Here is a 21,357-nt window from a genome sequence, read left to right as displayed (position 1 = left end):
GAGGTCAGACCCATGTGAAGGAAGAGAGGAAGCGAGTAATTGCACATGTCGGACTAGACCGTTGCAAGTTTTCGCGTCCATGGAAAAAGTTTTAAGTGCCTCAGTGAGCTTCATATTCATACCCATTGATTCATTGGGCCGGCAGCACGCTACCCAACGTTTCACAAGCGAACGTTCGTTTCATTCATTTTGTATGCAAGAAAGTTTGCAGAATTTCATTCATTTGACCGAAACTCGAAAGGGGCAAGGCGCTTGTGAGCAGGACAGTTGCTACCATCATCTCAACTTGTAATCAAATTATATTTGCATATCTGTAAGTACCCTAGTCACTTTATGGCATATCGTCTACCAAAGCAACGTGTGTACCACTGCAAGCAAAGACACGCGATGCACTCGGTGTAAATGATGATTTGATATATTAGTTAAATACTAATCGATATTACATAGAGGAATCGCACATATAATCATAGCACTGCCCATCTCTCGCTCACAACAACACCGCCCATTAAAAACCAGTTTCAAAAATCGCACAAGGGGGAGGCCACCGGCAATTGCAACAAGTCTGGATTATCGTTACTACCTCTAGTACCCACTAGACTTGGCTCGAGATCTATCACGAACGAGTGCATACACGCTCTGGTGAATGGCAGCCTCATTCAACAAACCTTGTGCACGATTAGAACAAACACACATGTCACAACTCTACTCTACACATTATCCACAAGCAATGACTCCTCCTCCTGATCGCAGATCTACTGCTGCCTTTGATGCTCTAGAAGACATTAGTGACTCGTCCGAGTTTGAAGAATACGGTCATGAAATCGCCCTCGTTATGAAGGAATTGGAGGTGAGCATTCAAATTAATCATCACATGCAATTAAATTCAATCATGCATGATCATGATTCATATGTTTTTCAAATGCGACATCAACACGTGGGTCGGACAATATAAAGGATAGCCTTCTATGGGTTGGCGGAGGGTGTAACCTCACATGTGAATCCAACTGGAGGAGAGTGGGATCAATGAGTCCAATGGCTTGATTGGTCATGATGGGACTTGATCTTGGAGTAGTCCAAGCCTCGTGATAATGATCTCGACATTGAAAATGAATGCTGATTTTTTTGTGCAACATTCAAATTCTAGGAACAAACCGCTGCTCGACCAACATACATGTCTGAACAGCCTGAAGTCACTTGGAAGATGAGGAAAACACTCGTATTATGGTTGATTGAGGTGCACTCGGAATATCACTTGCGTCAAGAAACTCTATACTTGGCCGTCAACATACTCGACCGATTCTGCTCTCTACGTAAAGTCCCACGTACTCAATATCAACTCTTGGGTGTAACTGCTCTATGGATTGCTGCCAAATATGAAGAAAACCATGGTAGTGTCCCAACATTGAAGCAACTCTACAGCATCTGCTGTGACTCGTATCCAGAACGTGAATTCATCCAGATGGAATTGGTTCTACTCAACGAAATCAAGTTTGTATTGGGTCATCCAACTGCTGAAGCATTCTTGAAGGCCAACTGCCGATTCATGAATTGTGTGGAACCACAGTCAAGAGCATTGGCTCGATATATATTGGAGTTTACCCTCATACACAAAGAATTCCTCGTATTCCCACCATCCATGCTTGCTACTGCTAGTATCCTAGTGGCTGAAATCATCCGTGGTAATCATAACTATAATTTTAGTGATCCTAATTTATGTGACTGCATGGTAGCCTTGTCTGAACATTTGATGCAACCACCAGAAACTCTTGTAAAGAAGTTTGCATCAAACAAGTTCTTACGATCTGCTATTGTCGTTCGGAACTGGGTCGAAATCGGATGGTATGTATCATTTTGCATGTTTTTCATAAACAGTGTCGACTGCGAGGCTTTGGCCTCGTTTATTCAAAACAGTCTACTTCAACATTTAAACTGACAATGACTTTTGAATATGTCCCAGTCCCAATCGACACTTGATTGGTCAACCATCACCATCTCCATCTCCAGCATACTCAGGTTTACCAACACCGCCCAAATATCCGTTGCCAGCACCTGCTCCAGCAAACAGTTGGGATATTCCACGAACACCAATATCACCATCTATGGTCTCATCTCTACCGGCCTATTGGGTATCTCAATTATCACAACAGGAAGAAGCAACAGCAGCATATGGAGGACTGCTAGGAACATCAATATCATCGCAATCTTCATGCTCTTCAGCCTCATCAACCTCATCGGCAGCATCGTCAGCATCCATATCATCAATGACATCGATTACATCGGCCTTGTTGACTGCTTCGTTGGAGACAAGGCTACCACCACAACACCCACGTCGAGCCAATGACCATCAGCTCGAACACTTCCCTACCGTATATATGTCGTAATAAGTCGACTCTCAAAATCCCAGTATAACAAAGGCACCACATAAGTACATTATTCGAAACCACAAACACCAACAACAATACGTGGAATCACCAAAATTTAAAACAGAAGTCTCATAAGTATTATAAAAAGAAAATCGCCACCAGGATGCCAGCTCTCTTTTTAAACGGATATTTGTATTTGTCGGACAATTGTTATGTTTTTTTTTTAGTTATGGCAAAGTGGCAAGAAACGATGGGTCGATTTTGCCCTTTCCCAAAAGTCAACGTAATATTTAACTACTTGGATAATGTCAAATAGTTGGGTCGTGGTTACTCTTCTAATGTCATCCAATGTATTATACCCAAAGAAGGAAAGAGTGGACAGCGGCTTGAAGCCGAATAACTCTGTTGTTAAACGTAGTAGCCTCGTAGCTATTGTATAATTACTTATATATTCAAAGAGACTCAACTTGTATTAAATAATCTGGTGTGATCTTGTTTGGTTGAGGTGTATTTTAGCCACGGCATCGGTAGAGTGAAGAGTTAAACACAACGCGAGAAGAGATCACAGCAACGCAAACACTGGCAACGCCGGATGCATCAGTCAGGCGAATCGCCAACTGAAAGGCTCTTGGTTGCGGTCCCGCTGAGCATGCTTATTTGTAGTCGGCATTGTCTAGCTATGCGAGATCACAATTCATTGAAAACACAGTCCATTCAATTCTTAAATCGGTTGATCCAGAGTGTTTTGAGGAATTGTTTGAGGTCAATCGTGCGTTCAAAATAGATCTTGTAAAGATGCATGATTCTCTTCGTGTAGTTCCCTAATTGACGCTCCACACAGTAAGCTGTACCTTCAAACCCACAAAGTGCAAACTCTGTAGCAAAAAATGGCGGATTCTGTAAAGGATTTCATAGCAGGGACATTTGGGGGATGGGCTCAAGTGTGTAAGTTCTGTCTAGAAAATGATGAATTAGATGACTGCTTAGAATTGGACGACCTCAATGTAGCAAACCAAAAACGATGAAGCTTAAACTCTTTGTTGGGGTTTTGTCACCCTTATCATCAACTAACCTGATCATCATCTCCTAGTTGCCGGACATCCATTTGATACCCTGGTAAAGTCGCTTCTCTTCATCTCTTGCTTTAGTAACATTTATAGCTGCGGATGTGCGTTTTTTTGTGTGATGAATCATAAACGCTAAAGTACATCCTTTCACAATTGATTTTTTAGAAGGTGCGTTTGCAAACGCAAGGAGATCCGCCCAAGTATCGAAATGCTATGGATTGTCTGTCGAAATCAATCAAGGAAGAGGGTGTAAGTTTCTTTGTGTGTTTTGTAGCAAGAGTTGGTTATCGCAAGCACGTCGAAATATCAGCTCAGTTTTCGTTTGGTATATTAGTTTCAGGCATTGTATAAGGGGGCTACAAGTCCACTGCTGGGTGTTGGTGTTGCGTAAGTCGAATGTTCGCTAACAGGAGTCTTTTGGTAACGTATTTAATCTTTTTGCTCTATAGGAATGCTGTCTTGTTTACAGTTCACGGCTTCAATTTGAGGACACTGGGTGGTGGCCAGTCATCAGATGAAATGTCTATAGGTAATTGACCTGGTGTGGGAATTACTCGTCCAAAGACATCAGCCAATCTTCTCTGTTTTTTTTAGCACAACACTTTGGGGCTGGCGCATTATCAGGAATCGCAATTGCATTCGTCAACTGTCCTGTCGATCTCCTGAAAATTAGATTACAAACGCAGTATACAGTTAAAAAGAGATTGAAAGATGGTGTTGCTCCTCCGACCACCGCGTCAGGCATCATCGACAAACCACGATACACAGGCGTGTTTGATGCTGCTACAAAGATAACGAAAGCAGATGGTATTCGAGGGTTATATAGAGGACTTGGGATATGTATAGTTAGAGAGATACCCAGTTTTGCAGGATATTTTGGGATTTATGAGTTGTCGAAACGATTGTTAGCTGGATCGAATCCACAAGAGCCCCTTGCTGCGTGGCAATTACTTTTGGCTGGTGGGTTTGCCGGTATTGCTGCATGGCTGCCGTGTTATCCACAGGATGTGTTAAAGTCCAGGTAAGTGTACATGGATTGGGTTTGAAATGGAACGTTAATTCAATGGATAAATAGGATACAATCTGATACCCGTAATGCACCGATTATGGAGTATGTTCGTGAAATCATCAAGTCAGGGAAGGGAAGCTATCGTGGATTCTTTAGAGGGTTTGGCCCAACTATGGTTCGAGCTTTTCCTGCGGTAAGAGGCCCTTTGAACCAGTCTTGCACAAGTGAGATTATTCCACAGCTAACTCTCATTTTTTTCGCAGAACGCCGCAACCTTTTTAACTTATGGTAGAAAGCGTCTTGACTGCAATCAGTGCGACTCCTTTTTATTAACACTCATTCGATTTTAGAACTTGCAATCAAGGCAATGCAAGGAACAGAACCTCAAAAGGGAGCACCACGTGCCGCCCTTACAGCTTTTTAAAGTTCAAGAGGTCTTTTGGTTCTCGCCGGTATTATTAAGTTACAGGTTTATAGAATTTGGTCATTTGACATCTTAATAGAATATATACTACATTATTGACTTGACAACCCTCTTTCCACGAATTCTTGCCATTTAATCAAACACTTGCATGCCACTTTCCTAGAGTGAGAATCTTTGTCAGGCCATGGAGATCAATCGACAGATTGAAATGAAACTCACCACGCATGGAATTGTGCTGCAAATGCGTAAAGACCTTCTTCTTCTGACAGTTGTATACGATAAGCTGACGTCCATGCTTTCAATCCTAGCACATGGAGCTCCTCGTCACCATACAAGAGAGCTTTACAACCGAGTTTTTTCTTCCAGTGCAGCCTGCGTTGGGTATATACATGCCACCGTTGTATCATCTTTCTGGCAAATACTGGAAGTACTCTAACCTCGTCTTCTTCTTTTATCCTCGTTCTATACGATCTATAGGCCCTTTGGATTGAAATACATGCTGATACCTTCAATGTCTCTGTAATTATAGGTTTGGCGGGCAGCAGGTCCACAATAACCGGGTTGGAGGGCGGCGGGTCTGCGTTCTCAGGTTCGACAGGCACTATAACACCGGGTGGTGCAGGATCCAGGGGCGTAGAGAGTATTTTCGACGGGTGATCGACTTTTGTATACGAGACAAGAAACGGAACTGTATTTTGGATTGTCACGGGGCTTGGATCTATCTTAAAACTGAGAAGGTCCTCTTCGTTGCTGTTTAATGTCTGAGTTGATTCAGAAAGTGTTGATGCTCTAGTAAACGATAAAGATCTAGATGTTTTGTGGCTGCCATGATGATACTCCGTCAAGATCTTGTCAATAGTTGGGAATTGCTGTGGTTGGTACAGTGCGAGCTGTGGTTGTTTTTTATGAGGGCGAATTTTGCCAGCATTCCACGGGTTTAAGTGGCCTTCTGCGGCTGGAGCAAGCATTCTAGTAGTTGCTGGCAGTGGTAGCTTTGACCGCAACGGCGGCCTCTCCTTTGGTTTGCTCATTATAGTGATTAAATGAATGGCTGCAACGTTTCGTTTGACGATGAAGGCTGGAGAAACTTAATTGTACGCGTTATACGATATAAAGGTGCATGAATCAACCTATAAATCACATATCTGACACAGTTTTAATATTGATGCTGTCAAGCTTGGACTCTGCAATTGCCACGACCAGCATTTTCAGCTCCCATCAACACGGCATAGTGGACAAAAAGACATCGTTGCAATTATGCAGGCACATAGACACATTACAGCGCTGGCTAGGCTGCCGACTCCTTGGTCTTCTGTCGCCAGATCGTCACTTTTACCAACCACAAGCTTCCTCCTTTCGTCAAATCGCTATTACACGGGCAACAGTGGATTCAACAACTCATTCGCCAGAAGGAATAAACCATTACCTACAAATACGGCAAGCATGCCTCTCTTCTTTCTGTTGTTGCATCAATTGCTTTACTGCTTTTCGCCAAACATCATGTTTGACATTTCAGCAAACTATATAGATCATCAAGTTTGTTCCGCAACAAGAAGCATGGATTGTAGAGCGCATGGGTGCATTCTCTCGTGTGCTGGAACCAGGTCTAGCCATACTCGTACCCTTTCTCGACTCTATTCGATACGTAAAGTCCCTGAAAGAAGTCGCTATTGAAATACCTTCTCAGAGTGCCATCACTCAAGGTTTGGAAATCGTGGTTCTCGCTTCTTTAGTGTTGCTTCAAGCTGACAGATCTCATTTGTAGACAACGTGACACTTGAACTTGATGGTGTGCTCTACTACAAGATTATAGATCCGTATCGTGCCTCTTACGGCATAGCAGACCACGAGTATGCTATCAGCCAACTCGCACAGACTACCATGAGAGCTGAAATCGTACGTTGACGACTTCTTACCTCCCGTCTTTTGACTATAATATCCCTGACTTGGCTTGCAACTACAGGGTCAAATGAAACTGGATCAAACACTCGCTGAACGTACCCAGCTGAACGCTAATATCGTCCATGCTCTTAATTCAGCTGCTGCAGACTGGGGCGTCAAGTGTTTGAGGTATGAAATTCGAGATATCCATCCTCCTGAGAATGTGGTGGCTGCCATGCACCAGCAGGTGTCAGCTGAACGAAGGAAGCGTGCAGAAATTCTAGAATCTGAAGGACAGCGTCAATCTGCAATGTAATATGTCGTTTGCCGCCGATTGATCGACCTTTCATTAATTTTTAATGTATACTTGTAGTAATGTTGCAGAGGGTCGAAAGCAATCAGCAATCCTTGATTCTGAAGCTATAAAAGCCAAACAAACGAATGAGGCTAGTGGTGAAGCAGATGCGATAATGCTACGTGCAAATGCTACTGCTCAATCCATAACACGAATCGCACAAGCCATACAAGAATCTGGAGAAAGTGGACGTGATGCTGTTAGTTTGTCTGTAGCAAGTCAGTATGTGGAGGCTCTATCTAAAATAGGTACAAAAGAGATCACGAGTTTTTTTTAGCAATCACGAAACTCACAGAATCGATTCATATAGGTAAAGAAGGGACGACTGTCGTGGTGCCCGCAAACTTGGCGGATGCCAGCGCCATGGTGACGTCTGCATTGAAGATGTTTGAGAATGTTCGTAATGTTAAACGCATTCCACCGCCGACTGAAATGTAATTCTTGCAAATATATATGCTCATGGACCCTCATAACAAGATGGATTTATTGTATGTCTTCACTTTTCTGTACACAATGATGTGAATGCGAGATAGATACTTTCCAGAGATATGCGCAGAATTCGTCAAAAACCATGAGTCTAGAGTGAATGGAACTGTCAGTACTATGATAGACAAGTGAATTAATTTACTCCTTACCTCAACTGGAAACTCCAACCCAGCCATTGTTGGCAGATTCTTGGGTAGCTTGAGAGAATTGGCATACTTTTTCTTGGTCGACTACGAGAATTTGCATGCCAATGAGATAGTGTAAGTAGATTTTCAAGCAATACCCCCTTACTTTCAGATCTCGAGTATCTGCCAAGTGTCGAAGTGCTTCAACAAGCTGTTGCAGTGAATATCCAAGCAAATCCATTTCCTACCCAACAAAAAAAATTCATAAAGCAACCCCATTGAAATTAATTACGTTCAAACCTCAGTTTACCTTGTTCTCCTTAGTGAATTGCGTCAACACGTAATTAACAACCGTAACAGGAGCAGTAGGTCGTCCAATTCCAATACGAAACCGTATGAAATTATTGGTATTTATGGCTGTAGCGATACTCTCAACTCCTGTGTTATAATGTTCCCTTTAGTCCAAAGTCCTTCTTCTTGAACTACTCAAACGCCCAAACCTTTGTGTCCTTGTACGCTCTTGAGATCACCACCGTCTTGTACAGCAATCGATCCGGGCAATTGGTTGATATCATCAAATACCACAATGAGCTTCTTGGCAACGACTGCCAGATCCGTCATGCCATAATGCACAAGAAGCTTCTGTGCTGCAAGCCCACTATCGTTCATGCCTGTCAGCGGCTTAGCGAGTACTACTCGTATAGAAGAAGTTGCAGACAGGTTGAATGTGATATCGTGTATATCTGCTGAGAGATCCGTGCGTCTAACAAATACGGGCTTTGGGTATGAGCCGTCAGCAGCTCCGGCAGGGTTTGAAGTCATGGCTATTGCGTTTGCGAGGTAGTTTATGAAGATGGAGCCAGCTATCAACGTTCTGATCAGTAAAGGCATACAAGGTAATGAGCCTTTGGAACTGGCTTGATAGCATACCATTGTGTCGGGTGTATTTGTAGTCTGGATCAATGTTGCCAAGTCCTAGGATAATATATTCGACGGGGAGAGCCATATTCGACAACGGCAGTTAAAGCTCTTGTCTCTACTTTGATGAGGATGAAAACGCGACAGAAATCACGTAGATCCCAATGTAAGTAACGCAAATCAGATCTAATGAGACTGCTTAAAAATCAGAAACACGTCAACTAGTCCTTGTCTTTCCTTCCTCTCACCTTGATTCACACTTGCCAAAATCAAATCCTCGAGTACTCCTAGCAAACAAGATGGCGTCAATAAGAAAGAGGAAGGGAGCTGATCCGATTGCTCCGTTTGCAGACAAAATCATGGGGCATATGAACACTGACCATCCAGACTCGGTGGTATGTGATTTTACTTGAATCTAAATTTTGGAATTTTTGTCACTTACACGTTTTTACCATAGATTGCATATGCAAGGCATTTCGCAGGTGTGGATACTGCTCTCGATGCTACAATGACTACTATTGAATCTGATGGTATGTGGCTCATTGATTGACTTCGGTCGTCACAATTTATTGATCAACTTTTGTAATGCAACATAGGCTTCACTGTCGAGTACAAAGAGACTATAAATGGACCTAAAAAGGATGTATGGGTTCAATTCGAGACTCCTCTCAAGTCTAGAGAAGAGGCTCGAACAGTGTTGGTGAAAATGGCAGAGGACGCTGAAAAGGCCTTGGGGATTGTACGTTCTTTTCCGGTACTGATTCGTATCTCGATCGATTGTATTTGAACAGATTGCTTTCCCTTTTTGTACAGAAGGTGAAACATGACAACGGGAAGGCTTCACATCCGTCAGGCAAACCTGCTTCAGCACGAGCTCCTCCACCTTCCACACCATATTGGGTCCGATCCATGGAATTACCAGACGCTCCCACAATCATTCTCTTCCTCTTCTTATGGTTTATGGCTGCATACGGCGCTTACGGACCACCACTGCCACAGACAAACGCAGTCTTTGTTCACCTAGAAGGCATGAGAACATATGCAGGTGGCCCAGAATTCTATGTCCGCTGCCTCGTTGCCGGCCTCGCACTGCACGGAGTCGAATCGCTGGTATGCATTGTATTAGGTATATGGTCGCGCGTGCATCCCGTTGTCATTATCTTTTATACGCTCTCAACACTGGTATTCGGAGTCCCGTCATTGAAAATGATGACCAAGGCTTCTATTACCGAGGCTGGTAGACGTAGTGAGAATGGATTGGGTGGGCTTACCGTATTGGATTGGTTGGGTGTTAAGAATACGAGTATGGTACCTGACTCGTTCGTCGAGTTCTCTGATGATGAACCAGAGGTTACGGTGGATGAGTTGTTGGCCGAAGGAGGTGATGACGAGGAGGACGATTGAACGCACGTAAATTGTAGCAAAGCCGTTTGGTGTAAATAATATAGCGCAATGTTTGACACGTCACTTTCACGTTGCTTTCACGACGTTTCGACTGTGCGAGCTTAGGACTAGTGATCATGGCAGTACTTCAAATTAAAACACGTTTCTATACAGGAAACTGAAATATAAAGACTACGCCACGTTTTGAGTTTGAGTTTTTGATGGTTGTTTCACATGTTTCACGATGAGGTTACCGCAAGAAGGATGAAGGCAGTGTGGACATCATTATCGAAGAAGCGGTCACTGAAGAAGATCGAGGCTGCGTCGCCATCAGCCGCAGCACCAGAAGTATCAGAAGGAGCCGACTGCGGAGAGCCTCAGCATAACAAATCTGTTTTTCGACCATTCCGAAAACTCGTAACATTTAGTACTGGACCACGTAAACTAGCAGATCCGTCACAAGTAGTATTACTGAAGGCCCTGCCAAGTCCACTTCCCACCATTCAGGATGAAACAGTTGCAGAGGATGATGATCTAGCTAAAGGGATATATTGGCATCAACATGTGCGTGAGGCAGTACGCTTCAAGGCTAGACGTACAATCTCATTCTGATTGATATTTCATATCTGATTCAAATAGGATGAGCTAGTTTTGTCGGCTCATTATTTGGTGCAAGCTTGCCACAAACCAAAACCGCTTGTTGCACTGTACGTTTCTTTGAACTGTGTTTGTATCGCTCCGTTTCTGATTTTCTATGCTTCTTCTAGATACTTACTCGGAGTCGTCGTCAGAGAAGGATTCGGTGTCGAGCCCAACGAACACCTAGCCCTCGAACTCCTTACCGAATCAGCCATACAAACACGAGACGTCCTATACCTCCTACGCAAACGCGATCCAGCTATAAACTGGAATCCAGAAGGTCAGGGTGAAGTCTCTGACGAAGAAGCATTTGATGAACATGAGGCATCGTCACCTACAACCGCTCGATCAACAAGCAGCAGCAGTGATGGTGATCCTGCATTGCCGACGTCTCCTACAGCATCAGAGTCGGGAATAAGGAGGCTGGGGAAACGAGGCACGGCTGCATCGTTTGCTGGAAGTGTATTGGGATTCAGTAGGGTTGGAGGCAGTTCTGGCGAGTATACAAAGGACGAAGATATACATTCTGTGAGAGATTTCTTTTCGTTGCCATTGTTGGAGATTTCACATTGCTATAGGACGCATGCTGCTAGAGGGTCACGAAAGGTATGGCGGTGTTGGCGATTGGAACACTGGGTCACAATTAACTTATCTGATTGATATTTCTCTGTGTATCTAGTCGAAGCGTGCATCGCTCTACCACTTACATTTTGCGGCGTGCTTGGGAGGTGTGAGATTGTTGTATCGCAGATCTCAACGAAACGTTTGTGACTTATCATTGTGCGTCATAACTTAGATGCTGATGCGCAGAATGAACTTGGACTGGCATATCTTTCGTCTGGTTTTGGAGTCGCCAGAAATAAACAGAAGGCTTCAAAGTGGTTACGTAGGGCAGCAATGCAAGGAATTGTCATTCCGAATGAGAGTAAGTAGTGACCTGTTGTCTCTGCAATGAAATATGTTTGTTGACTATCCTTTCTACATGTAGGTTGGATTTATAAGGACAAGTATACGAAGAATGAAACGGAACCTGTAAATAGGGCTGCCACTGCACCATAGTTATTGTAGATTTTTAGATTGCGAGTCTTATCATATGTATATTTAGCATTTACAATGAGGGTAAAGTGATCCAAAGTACTGGCATATGTTCTGAGAAGAGCCCTTGTCCATGTCGATGAATTTGGTGTATGGCATTTTGCTTCCTTTCGCAAAGGCTTCGAGACATTCAGATACTAGCTTTTTACTTATGCCTGTTTTCTCAACTATGTCGTCTATCACAGTTTTCACTGCTTTCTGCTTATTTGGCAGTAATATACCAATTATTGTATGAGCTTTACCTTTACTCAAGGTTTGAGTGTGGAAGCGATACAAACGAGTCACATATCCCAACCGTTCCTTCAAATCCTTATGTGTCTTTCTTATATACAAACCGATTCTCGGCGTTTCAAATATCTCGTTCGTTACTACAGGGATGGTAGACTTGGATAAATACAATGACGACGTGTTGTTGGTGATACTTAGATCATCGTCCAGGATATTTGACACCAGATCAGCTACATCTTTTGCCTTCAGGATTTTGAGTATCTTGTCGACACACTTACAAGGTCCTTCGACTACCTCGTTTGTTTCGATATTCATTATACTTCGGATGAGAATCCCAGCATGGAATGCATTCGTTCTCATAATCCCTCGCGGGCCATTATCTATAGCTGGCGTATCAGGATCTCCAGAGCATCCAAACGAGATGTCTAGGCCCTAAAATCCATGTAATAAAGTCATCAGAAGGGAGGCAGTTAAATTAGTACTAATTCATAGGTTTCACGCAGCCAAAAGACGAGTCACACCTTCCAAGTACCACCAGCATATGAATTTCCACGCTTATGAAAACAAAATTTGCCAAATTCCAGCTGTGATTCCCGTGCATGTGAGAATGGGTCGATATGCTGTGGCAAATGTCGAAGATAAAATTCAATTTCCACGATCTTATACTGGTGCATCACGCCATCCAATGACTTTATAGAGAGTATCCAAGCTCCATTTAATAAGCCGTGCGCGATTCTCCTGAATTCAGATTGGTAGTGGTTGTAAATTGCGTCTGTTTTACATTCGTTGGAGATGTGAAGGAAGTCTAGCTGGTCAGCTTGTTTGTGTTTCTTCCTATCTAAAGGCTCGGAATCGTCTGGTATGGTGGCTGTCTCCAAAGTTCTTTTGCCTCTCTGCATTTCTACTGATGTCGCTTTTCAACATTCAGCAGGTGCAACTGGATCATAATATTTATTTGATACTACTAATCGAATACAGCAAAATTCTGCATCAGATACGTTATTTGGTGACGTGACTATAGTTTAGAATCAGGCAAGATACCAGCATACTTCCATATCCATTTACACGTTCTTTCGGCCATAAGTTTCGTGACTTCATGTTTTGCGTTGGGTTCCATATCAAATACAAAATCATCAGCACGTCTCATCGCTGCATACGACGCCCTCATTTTGTCAACAAACTTCTGAGAGCATGCAGGAGGTACCAATGGATCTTCTGCTCCCGTCAAGAAAAGCAGTGGACGACCGGCAAACTTGGGGACGTTATGCACTGGATCTAGTTGCTCGAGTGCTTTCAAAAACACTGGCGATGGAGGCCAGCTTTCTGGAGAAGTAAGGTACTTTTGCATTTTGCCTGCTCGATGGGACATTAGGTTCAAGAAGTCACCACATCCTATTATACATACTCCCAGAGCGAGTCGTGGTTCTAAAATTTGATATTAGAGACCTGAGTTTGATTTAGAGTAGCTGCAGTCACTGACCTTGTATCATGGCGTGAAGTGTAGCATGTCCTCCTAAGCTTATTCCAGCTACCACAAACTTTGAGATTTCCACGCCCAAGTTCATTGGCAAGACATCAACAAGATATGAGACGTCTTTGGCCGTGCCATAGCTATGTCAAACAGATTGAGAACAACACCTCGACCCAAAAATATTGATGAGCGTCAACCACACGTACTGCACAGAGAACATATCTTGAGCATGAGTCTTGTTCTTATTCCAAGTCTCGTTTGCATTTGCGTCGACAGTACGACTTCCATGGTTTCGTTGATCAAATGCGCACACAATAATGTGTGCTTTTCTGTCTGGATTTTGATTGCTTGCTGTAATCCTGTTGGCGAGAGAGTGAACGTCTTTGTGAGATTGGCCTCGACCTATTGGAGTAAACCGAAGTCAATAGGCAGACTAACGGGGCTAAAACTCCAAAACGTTGGTCGTCATACCGTGGAGAAGAAACACAACAACTATTGGTTTCGAAGCAGCATTTGCGACGTCATCGTATAGATACAGCTGTATTCCACCAACGTGCTTCTCTGTAGGCATGGTTGCTTGATGTAAGTCGGCAGGTGTTGGTGACAAAGAATCGATGGAGACATGTGTTTGTTTCAACCGGTCGCTCTACCAAAACGCCTAGTAAAATATGTATTCTTTGATCCACAAGTTAGATCCGTGATGATCCGGCTGTGTCGAACGTGATGAGCTATTCTATCGTCGATACAACTTGACCTCCATTCACTTTCGACCTTCGATCTTTGAAAACGTCAACCCTTGGCTAAATCACTAATTATGAAGTGTAGATGACTTCAGTATGGTACTGGGAACACAGGATAATGCGCTGTCTCCCGTGCAATCGCATAACGGTGGTCGTGGAACTCCATTTCTAGCATCGACGCCTAGAACCTCAAAACTTCTCAAGATAGCGGTCGTTGCTGTGGCTGGAACTGCTTGGATACTGCCCGAGGTTGGATTTGCAGGTGAGCCTCTTCTACGTACCCCTTGTAACCTGCTGTGGTTGGTGTATTTTATGACATCAATACTACCTTATGCGATGTTTGATCGCACGTTACCTTATGCGATGTTTGATCGCACGTTGTGAAGTCCATTGATAACATTATTTTATATAGCGTTGGGTGGTCTTGGAGGATATGCTGTCTTTCGGGGCGTGGTAGAAGCTTATATGTGGACAAAACCAACGACGGCTGCTAGACCTGTAGACTTTTTGGACGAGCTCGCCAGAAATCGTATACAGCTGCCACCACCACCGTCGAATACAAAGGCTATATCGGCTCCTGCAAATAACGGCCTAACTGAGATCAAATTCACTCCTTCGATGCCATTAATCATACCGCAGTCAGAAGCGGTACCATTAGCTGCCTATTCAGTCGAGTTCCTCAAGAACTACATCATCCCCTCATTCACCACTCTACGGAATGTCGATTCGTATTGTGAATCAATCCACCAGCAAGTTATACAGAGCATCGCAGTCCAGCCCAACATAATTAGATCGATAGGTTGTGGACGAACAAACCAGATCAAAGATTTACGGTTTTCCTCCCCGCACTTTATACTGCCGTCAATAGCTGGACGGTATAGTGATGGCGACTTGGTAGGGAAGCTTATTGTAGAATTCACGGTCAGTGACATGTATGGATTTCGATCTTTGGTTAGAGCACAAGGACACTTCTTGAAGACCAGTAATACGGGTGGCGATGCTGCAAAATTAGATTGGTGCTCTCTGGAGAATGTTAAAACAGGTGCTAGGGTTAGAATTGTGTGAAGTGTAAACAGTGTATGGTGTCCACTGAATCCTAACTTCTATAAATTGCAAGAAATAACACTTGGGTAAGTATTTGCTCCTCTCCCATCAATGTATATAGATCTCTATTGCATGTGGTTGGCAGTTGTCATGTATCGCGTCAGTTGAACGTCAATCTACCAAATCCAAAAAGTAGTCACGTCGTTAACGTGTCCTGAGCTGCTAAATGTTTACAATTTCACAATTTCAATCGACGAATCGTCAATTAGTTTGACTGAGTGTTCTGGTCGGTGTACTGGTTCTGAATGTTCTGAATTATAACTTTACCAAGTAGCACATAGAGGCATTCTGAACAAAGACTAGTCAAACGACGAAGTGAAGATGCAGAGTGCACCTCAGACTAGTCGAGAAAGCGGATCGCAAGCTCTTTTTAAGGCTCTTTAGTCAGAAGTGCTCTTCCGGTTCGATTTCGAAGACGGATTGGCAACAAAAGGAGTCACGTTCGTTGTAACAACTCAACCAACATCTTCGTTCGAGAATAATCCGTACTTTCTCTCTACAACGACGTCACGATTCTCGTCGTAGAACTCTTCCTCCTGGCATCCGCCATAATTTTTGCTCGATATCTGTATACAGCACCTAAAGTCATCACCAGAAGCCATTCAATCATGTCAACTACTCGAATTCCGACATATTTTGTCTCGCATGGGTCTCCTATGATGGCTCTACCGAACGACAACGAAAAGCTCACTCAAGATTTCTTACGAGATCTCGGCAAGGACTTGTTGGGGTCTGGTAAAATAAAGGGAGTCGTTATATGCTCTGCTCATTGGGAAGAAGATCAGAATGGACTGCAGGCTCCACGAGTAGCTGTTACGACTGCAAGGCACCCTGAATTGATATACGGTAATTATATTGATACCAAATTCTACGAAAATCCTAACAAGTCGAATCTATTTAGATTTTTATGGATTCCCTCATAAACTATATGAAGTTGAATATCACGCTCAAGGCTCTGAAGAGCTAGGGAAACGTGTGCAAGAGGCCTTGACCGAACAAAACATCAATTGTGATTTGGACAACAAGCGTGGCCTGTAAGTTCAGTGTCTCGGTGCCAACCTATTGATTTTGACTAACAAATTACTTAGCGATCACGGCGCATGGGTCGCGGCGAAGCTCATGTTTCCAGACTCGGGTCCAACCAACGAAACTACTGTACCGATCGTACAACTGTCTCTCTCCTCGTCGCTGGATCCAGACTTCCACGTTGCTGTTGGCAAAGCTATCAAGCCATTGCGCGACGAAGGAATCCTAATTCTAGGATCTGGTGGTGCAGGTATGGATCAAAATGTTGGCCAAACCTCCGATCGCTCCTTACCATATTAAACTCTTTTAGTCCACAATCTACGTCAATTGTTTGGTCCAAAAGCTTCATGGTCGACCGGGTTCATTGAGGCCTTGACTGAGGTTTTCACAGCCCACGGTGAAGATCGAAGGAAAGGCGTTGCTGCTCTCACCAAGCTACCAGTATTCAGGATGGCACATCCGAGGGCAGAGCATTTTATGCCTGTGGCTGTGGTGATTGGCGCTGCGGATGATTTGGAGGATGGTACTGTTGTACACGAGAACTATCCAGACTTTGCTCCAAATTTAGCTCTACATGCGTTTAAGGTTGGCACATAAAGGCATGTATTCAGACTGTAGGCATCAGATCTCACTGTATTGCTATTGTCCCTTGTGTCGTATACGTTATAAACTCGATTAATTGTTTCAGTTTTCGTTTCGCCTTTGGACGCTTTGTCCTTTACGCGACGCTTTATCCTTTACGCTGTTACCCGTTGCTCCTTGCTCCATTACCAGACGCGTCGCCAGCCATTATTTTCGTGTCGCCAGCCTCATTTGCCGACTCTCAAACGCCAAACACCAAACTCTTAACTTTGTCGAATGTTGTGTCCGCTATAGGCTACATGAGAATAGAGGTGAAGTAGTTCCGTTACAGATTGACTGAGTTCCTTTACGGCTGCGATCGCGTACTGATCTATGGTCTTCACATTGTAGTTTTCGAAACACCTCCCAACAGTTTCTTTTGAACAATTTGAATTGGCAAGCTAAGATGGATCATACCAGGAGCCAAAACTCAACCGAGCAAGTATTGCAGCAGGTCCATGTAGCTTCTCCGCCAGTCCGGTTTCTCTCTGGAGTTTTCCGTCGAGCAACGACATCAATTAGGAGCAGAACACCATCAACTTTATCAACACCTCCAGCTCAATCTGATCAGATCTCGAACGTGCAACCTACGTCTTCTAAACTAGCTGGAACCAGGGCTCGAGCTGTATCTGATGGAACAAAATCGGCACATAATAGGCTCGGGAAAAATCTAGCCAATGTCAAAGATATGCCGGATGATATTATTATAAACAGTAGTAATAGTCTCACTGTGCCGTCTGAACAGCCTTCCAGACTCGAAACTTCACGATCGGAGAGTCAGAGCACTCATTTTGGATCCGAATCTACTACACGGTCGACATCACGGCTATCTTCACATGGATCTTATACAAATTCAACTGTATTAGCAGATGACGACCCCTACTTGCAACAAGTAATGGGTATGGTTACAAAACACCATCTAGAAAAACAAAAGGATGTACGAAGGCAGCAGACTGTTCAACCAATAATACAGGCAGAGCCGCCATCTCCTACTAGAGATACCAGTATTGATACAAATCGTACGGACCTTGTCGCTAGAAGAGTGAGTGTTGCAAACACCTCGATTTCTTCTGTATTTGAACCTGGTGTGTGGTCTGCCTCCAATTCCCGTGGTACATCGGAATCTGAAGGGCCAGAACCCGATTTATTAGTTGGACTGAGCGCTCCATCTCTCGAAACCGTCGAACGATCCAAAAAAGCAAAACAGTTATTGGCTAGAAGGTATCATTATATAGAACAGATGCAAGCTGAGGATATACGGTATAATCCAATAGCAGCGGTCCGATTGAGGCAGCAAGCTGAAAAGAGTACATTGTAAGAATTACTTTTGCTATTTTGTGGAGTTATAAACCATATTGACTGAACTGCTCTATTAGACCAGGCAAAAATTGGAAACGCCGCACCACTCACTTTTGGGACGCAACAAACGCAGATCTAGCTGATTATCATACGCACTATTTTGGCCAGACAGGTGAGGAGAGACGTCATGAGTCGGCTCATCACGATATAGGCCGACCTCTAGTCAAGGAAACAACTGCTCAGTGGACGGCTGAACAGTCCAAGATATTTGGAACGTCGTACTCCTCATCAGATATGCCAACGTCAACAACCAATGATCCAGAATCATATAGACCACTCAGGCAACCACTAAGGCCATCACAGACGCATGCCTCATTCGCAGCACAACCGAACAGAGACAGTGAGGATACCGGACCGTCGCTTTTGTATCAGTTTTTGACGGATCAACTGCCGGGAGAGACTCAAACAGAGCAGTTTTCTCAATATATCCCCAACGTGCCATCAGACCACCTGCAGATTGCAGAAGCAAATTATTTGACAATAGATAAGAAGCCGCGGTCTTTGAGTGATATGAGTGCTCGATCACATGAATTCAAAGAGCCCAAAAATATTCTTCATTTTGGTAGTTGGGGTAAGAAGAATGGTAATAGATACTCTACGGCCTCGTCTGGAGATCCACCATCGTTGTCGGACCATGAACGAGATAGTCACCACCTTCGGTCCGAAGTCGAATCAGAAGATGACCATAAATCGAACGTTATGCAAAAAGTATTGAGACAATTCCGTAAAAAGCCGAAACCTAATGACGATAATGCTGCCTCGCCTCGTAGTACCATAAATAGTGGCGGAGACGCGGATCATTCACCACTGTCTTCTGGTCAGGGAAGGCCGTCACCTTTGCCAGGCCAAAGTCCTGTGTTTCCTACAGAGTCTGAAGGAGGAGATGCTGATTCTAGCAAGGGACGAAGGTCTATTAGTCAACCACCACCGTTTAAACGGAATGATATCGGTGCAAGTGCAGCAGATGAGACGACGATGGCTCCGATAATCGTGACTACCGAAGCATCACCAACTATAGAGACCAGCCCGTTAAATGATGAGGTTGTTAAACAGGATGTAAAAGCAAAGGCCAAGTTTGGACATAATCGAAATGGCTCAGCTGGCATTCTTAAACAGTTAGCTCTTCCTAAACGGCCACCTTCAATCACCTCGTCAAATGATCCAGAAACTCCGACCAGTGCAGGATTTCCAGACTTTATGACCCCACCACGAAGCAAGACTGTAACCTCAACAAAGACACAAGCCTCATCGTCAAATACTCCAGAGCAGTTTGGGACTAGCCCTATGCCACCTCTATATCCCAGACCTCCGAACTCTGTATCTGCAGATGAGTCAGTAAAGTCAAACAAGTTGATGAGTCGTCAACGTTTATTAAAGAAGAGAGCCACAACCGTAGAAGGAGGACTTGTTTTAGATTATATGCAGTCAGATGATCATGACGATGTTAACGAAAATCGTCAACGTCGTCGTAAGAAGAATCAACATCAACGTAAAAGTCGCCGTAGTAGCATGATTGATGAAGGCACAGACATCTTGGGATTGAATCGAGCACGAGACATTTTGGTGAGTATCTCGTCTCGTGATTTGATTGAGCACTATGTCTAAGGTATCTTCCACTTAGGATACGTTTATTCCTGGCAAAGTAGCCAAAAGATTATCTGTAGACTCGGATCCGCTAAGTCCGAGCAGTAAATCAGACGTGGTGGCCACTGTTGATAGTGGTATGAAATCTTCACCTTCTGACCCAGACTTGCCTGAACGGATGGCAAATCACATACGCGCTCGAACAAGTAAGAAGTTGTCGCCCTCCTGATACAATTCCGAATTTGGAAAGCTTAATTATTTTTCATCTTCTAGTGAGCTCGAACATGCAGGAGGATGCGCAAATGACTGTGGAAGAAAAAGAGTACGTATTTGTCACAGGACTGAAGAAAGCTACTGCCATCGACTTCTTTGACGAAATTTTCTTGCGCAGGCTATTTGCCGCTTTTGAGTGTCTGGATAAACGAATCGAAGATTTGAACACGCTGATGGATAAAGCGAAGGCAGATTTACAGGTAGTTGCGACGAAGGAAAAAAGTTGCTGTTGCGTGTTGTGATGAACCGAGCTCAATCTTTCCTACCCTTACTGTCAAATAATAGGTTCAGATTTTGCAAGAAGAAGACTTGCTCGCACAATTGTCATCCACAGCACCTCCAGATCGTACGCCATCCATGGCCCCTCTACATAGAGCCGATACCAACATGTCTCAACTGTCTGAACCAAATTCTCCATCATCGCCCAGAAACAGTCGTACTTGGTTTGGAAACTTTTCAAATCCGTCTCTCTTGTCATTGGCTTCTGGATATCCAGTGTCAGCAACTACCCTCTCATCGCCAACATCTACATATGCTGAGCCAGAAGCAGATATTGGTACGGCCGACGAGGTCTTCTCACGGTCTCTCCTGCCGGAAGAGTTTATGTTGGGCCGGTTCCAGGCGATAACAGTTGACTTAGAAGAATTGGAGGTGTCAGTGACGCGCATCTCTCAGTCTCAATCATCGTAAGCTCGCCATATTAATGCGGATCTACTTTCAACAAGACCTCACGCTTTGTGTTTAGGACAAGTGAGAGTGTAAGAGCAATGCAAGAAGAGTTGGAGCAGCTCAGTAGGCGAATGAATGGCGATTGGTCGGAACGCATCAAAGCTGTTGAGTATGGTGTCCAGAAAATCCTTGTGGGACATCGGGCTCTAGGCATGTGGACTGAGATATATTATGTGCTGCTAGCATGGGTAATCTCCCTGATAGGCTTTAGCTTTTGGTTTGGATTTAAAGTAAAGCAAACCGGCCGTGCGATTACTCGGACTGGGACACATGCTTTGAATTGGGTTTTCGGAGGGGAACCTTTACCAGAAGTCAAATCTAGCTCTGCCATTAAACACGTAAAGGTGGTAGATACGTCACCTACCCTACCACGTGCTGATCTGCCAGTGTCGAGTAGTGGTGGCAATATTCGCAGCCAAGTCCAACAGCCTGCGTTATGGGTGTCGTAATGTTGAAGGTATTGAATGTATTTTGTAA

General features: G+C 43.9%; 9 protein-coding genes across 9 annotated transcripts; 6 read left to right on the top strand and 3 right to left on the bottom strand.

Moving 5' to 3' along the window:
• Window positions 1–691: 691 nt before the first annotated feature.
• On the top strand, window positions 692–2,381 carry SmJEL517_g03702 (uncharacterized protein; the record flags this gene model as incomplete). The annotated part of the gene is made up of 3 exons (XM_031169630.1): window positions 692–847; window positions 1,145–1,839; window positions 1,958–2,381. The coding sequence occupies 3 exons, from the start codon at window positions 692–694 to the stop codon at window positions 2,379–2,381; spliced, it is 1,275 nt and encodes a 424-aa protein (XP_031024381.1).
• An 869-nt stretch (window positions 2,382–3,250) lies between these two features.
• Window positions 3,251–4,863, top strand: SmJEL517_g03701 (uncharacterized protein; the record flags this gene model as incomplete). Its single annotated transcript, XM_031169629.1, has 9 exons — window positions 3,251–3,308; window positions 3,454–3,479; window positions 3,596–3,679; window positions 3,765–3,817; window positions 3,880–3,959; window positions 4,025–4,451; window positions 4,506–4,632; window positions 4,703–4,727; window positions 4,790–4,863. 9 exons carry the CDS (start codon window positions 3,251–3,253, stop codon window positions 4,861–4,863), a joined length of 954 nt encoding a protein of 317 aa, XP_031024378.1.
• A 1,573-nt stretch (window positions 4,864–6,436) lies between these two features.
• On the top strand, window positions 6,437–7,537 carry SmJEL517_g03700 (uncharacterized protein; the record flags this gene model as incomplete). Its single annotated transcript, XM_031169628.1, has 5 exons — window positions 6,437–6,566; window positions 6,629–6,759; window positions 6,827–7,056; window positions 7,118–7,347; window positions 7,410–7,537. The coding sequence occupies 5 exons, from the start codon at window positions 6,437–6,439 to the stop codon at window positions 7,535–7,537; spliced, it is 849 nt and encodes a 282-aa protein (XP_031024379.1).
• A 124-nt stretch (window positions 7,538–7,661) lies between these two features.
• SmJEL517_g03699 (uncharacterized protein) lies at window positions 7,662–8,716 on the bottom strand (the record flags this gene model as incomplete). Its single annotated transcript, XM_031169627.1, has 6 exons — window positions 7,662–7,676; window positions 7,735–7,815; window positions 7,877–7,954; window positions 8,021–8,148; window positions 8,211–8,573; window positions 8,641–8,716. 6 exons carry the CDS (start codon window positions 8,714–8,716, stop codon window positions 7,662–7,664), a joined length of 741 nt encoding a protein of 246 aa, XP_031024346.1.
• A 211-nt stretch (window positions 8,717–8,927) lies between these two features.
• SmJEL517_g03698 (uncharacterized protein) lies at window positions 8,928–10,032 on the top strand (the record flags this gene model as incomplete). The annotated part of the gene is made up of 4 exons (XM_031169626.1): window positions 8,928–9,023; window positions 9,086–9,158; window positions 9,225–9,367; window positions 9,442–10,032. The coding sequence occupies 4 exons, from the start codon at window positions 8,928–8,930 to the stop codon at window positions 10,030–10,032; spliced, it is 903 nt and encodes a 300-aa protein (XP_031024347.1).
• A 1,719-nt stretch (window positions 10,033–11,751) lies between these two features.
• On the bottom strand, window positions 11,752–12,872 carry SmJEL517_g03697 (uncharacterized protein; the record flags this gene model as incomplete). The annotated part of the gene is made up of 2 exons (XM_031169625.1): window positions 11,752–12,405; window positions 12,495–12,872. 2 exons carry the CDS (start codon window positions 12,870–12,872, stop codon window positions 11,752–11,754), a joined length of 1,032 nt encoding a protein of 343 aa, XP_031024342.1.
• Window positions 12,873–12,988: 116 nt separating this feature from the next.
• Window positions 12,989–14,015, bottom strand: SmJEL517_g03696 (uncharacterized protein; the record flags this gene model as incomplete). Its single annotated transcript, XM_031169624.1, has 4 exons — window positions 12,989–13,398; window positions 13,454–13,584; window positions 13,651–13,846; window positions 13,916–14,015. The coding sequence occupies 4 exons, from the start codon at window positions 14,013–14,015 to the stop codon at window positions 12,989–12,991; spliced, it is 837 nt and encodes a 278-aa protein (XP_031024343.1).
• Window positions 14,016–15,896: 1,881 nt separating this feature from the next.
• Window positions 15,897–16,911, top strand: SmJEL517_g03695 (uncharacterized protein; the record flags this gene model as incomplete). Its single annotated transcript, XM_031169623.1, has 4 exons — window positions 15,897–16,134; window positions 16,190–16,322; window positions 16,377–16,564; window positions 16,625–16,911. The coding sequence occupies 4 exons, from the start codon at window positions 15,897–15,899 to the stop codon at window positions 16,909–16,911; spliced, it is 846 nt and encodes a 281-aa protein (XP_031024344.1).
• Window positions 16,912–17,341: 430 nt separating this feature from the next.
• On the top strand, window positions 17,342–21,329 carry SmJEL517_g03694 (uncharacterized protein; the record flags this gene model as incomplete). The annotated part of the gene is made up of 6 exons (XM_031169622.1): window positions 17,342–18,249; window positions 18,312–19,857; window positions 19,916–20,084; window positions 20,152–20,351; window positions 20,437–20,837; window positions 20,897–21,329. The coding sequence occupies 6 exons, from the start codon at window positions 17,342–17,344 to the stop codon at window positions 21,327–21,329; spliced, it is 3,657 nt and encodes a 1,218-aa protein (XP_031024345.1).
• Window positions 21,330–21,357: the final 28 nt, after the last annotated feature.

This window comes from Synchytrium microbalum, assembly GCF_006535985.1.
Source record: "Synchytrium microbalum strain JEL517 chromosome Unknown SmJEL517_scf0021, whole genome shotgun sequence".
NCBI classification, from domain to species: Eukaryota; Fungi; Chytridiomycota; class Chytridiomycetes; order Synchytriales; family Synchytriaceae; genus Synchytrium; species Synchytrium microbalum.
This window is presented reverse-complemented; position numbering and strand designations above follow the sequence as displayed.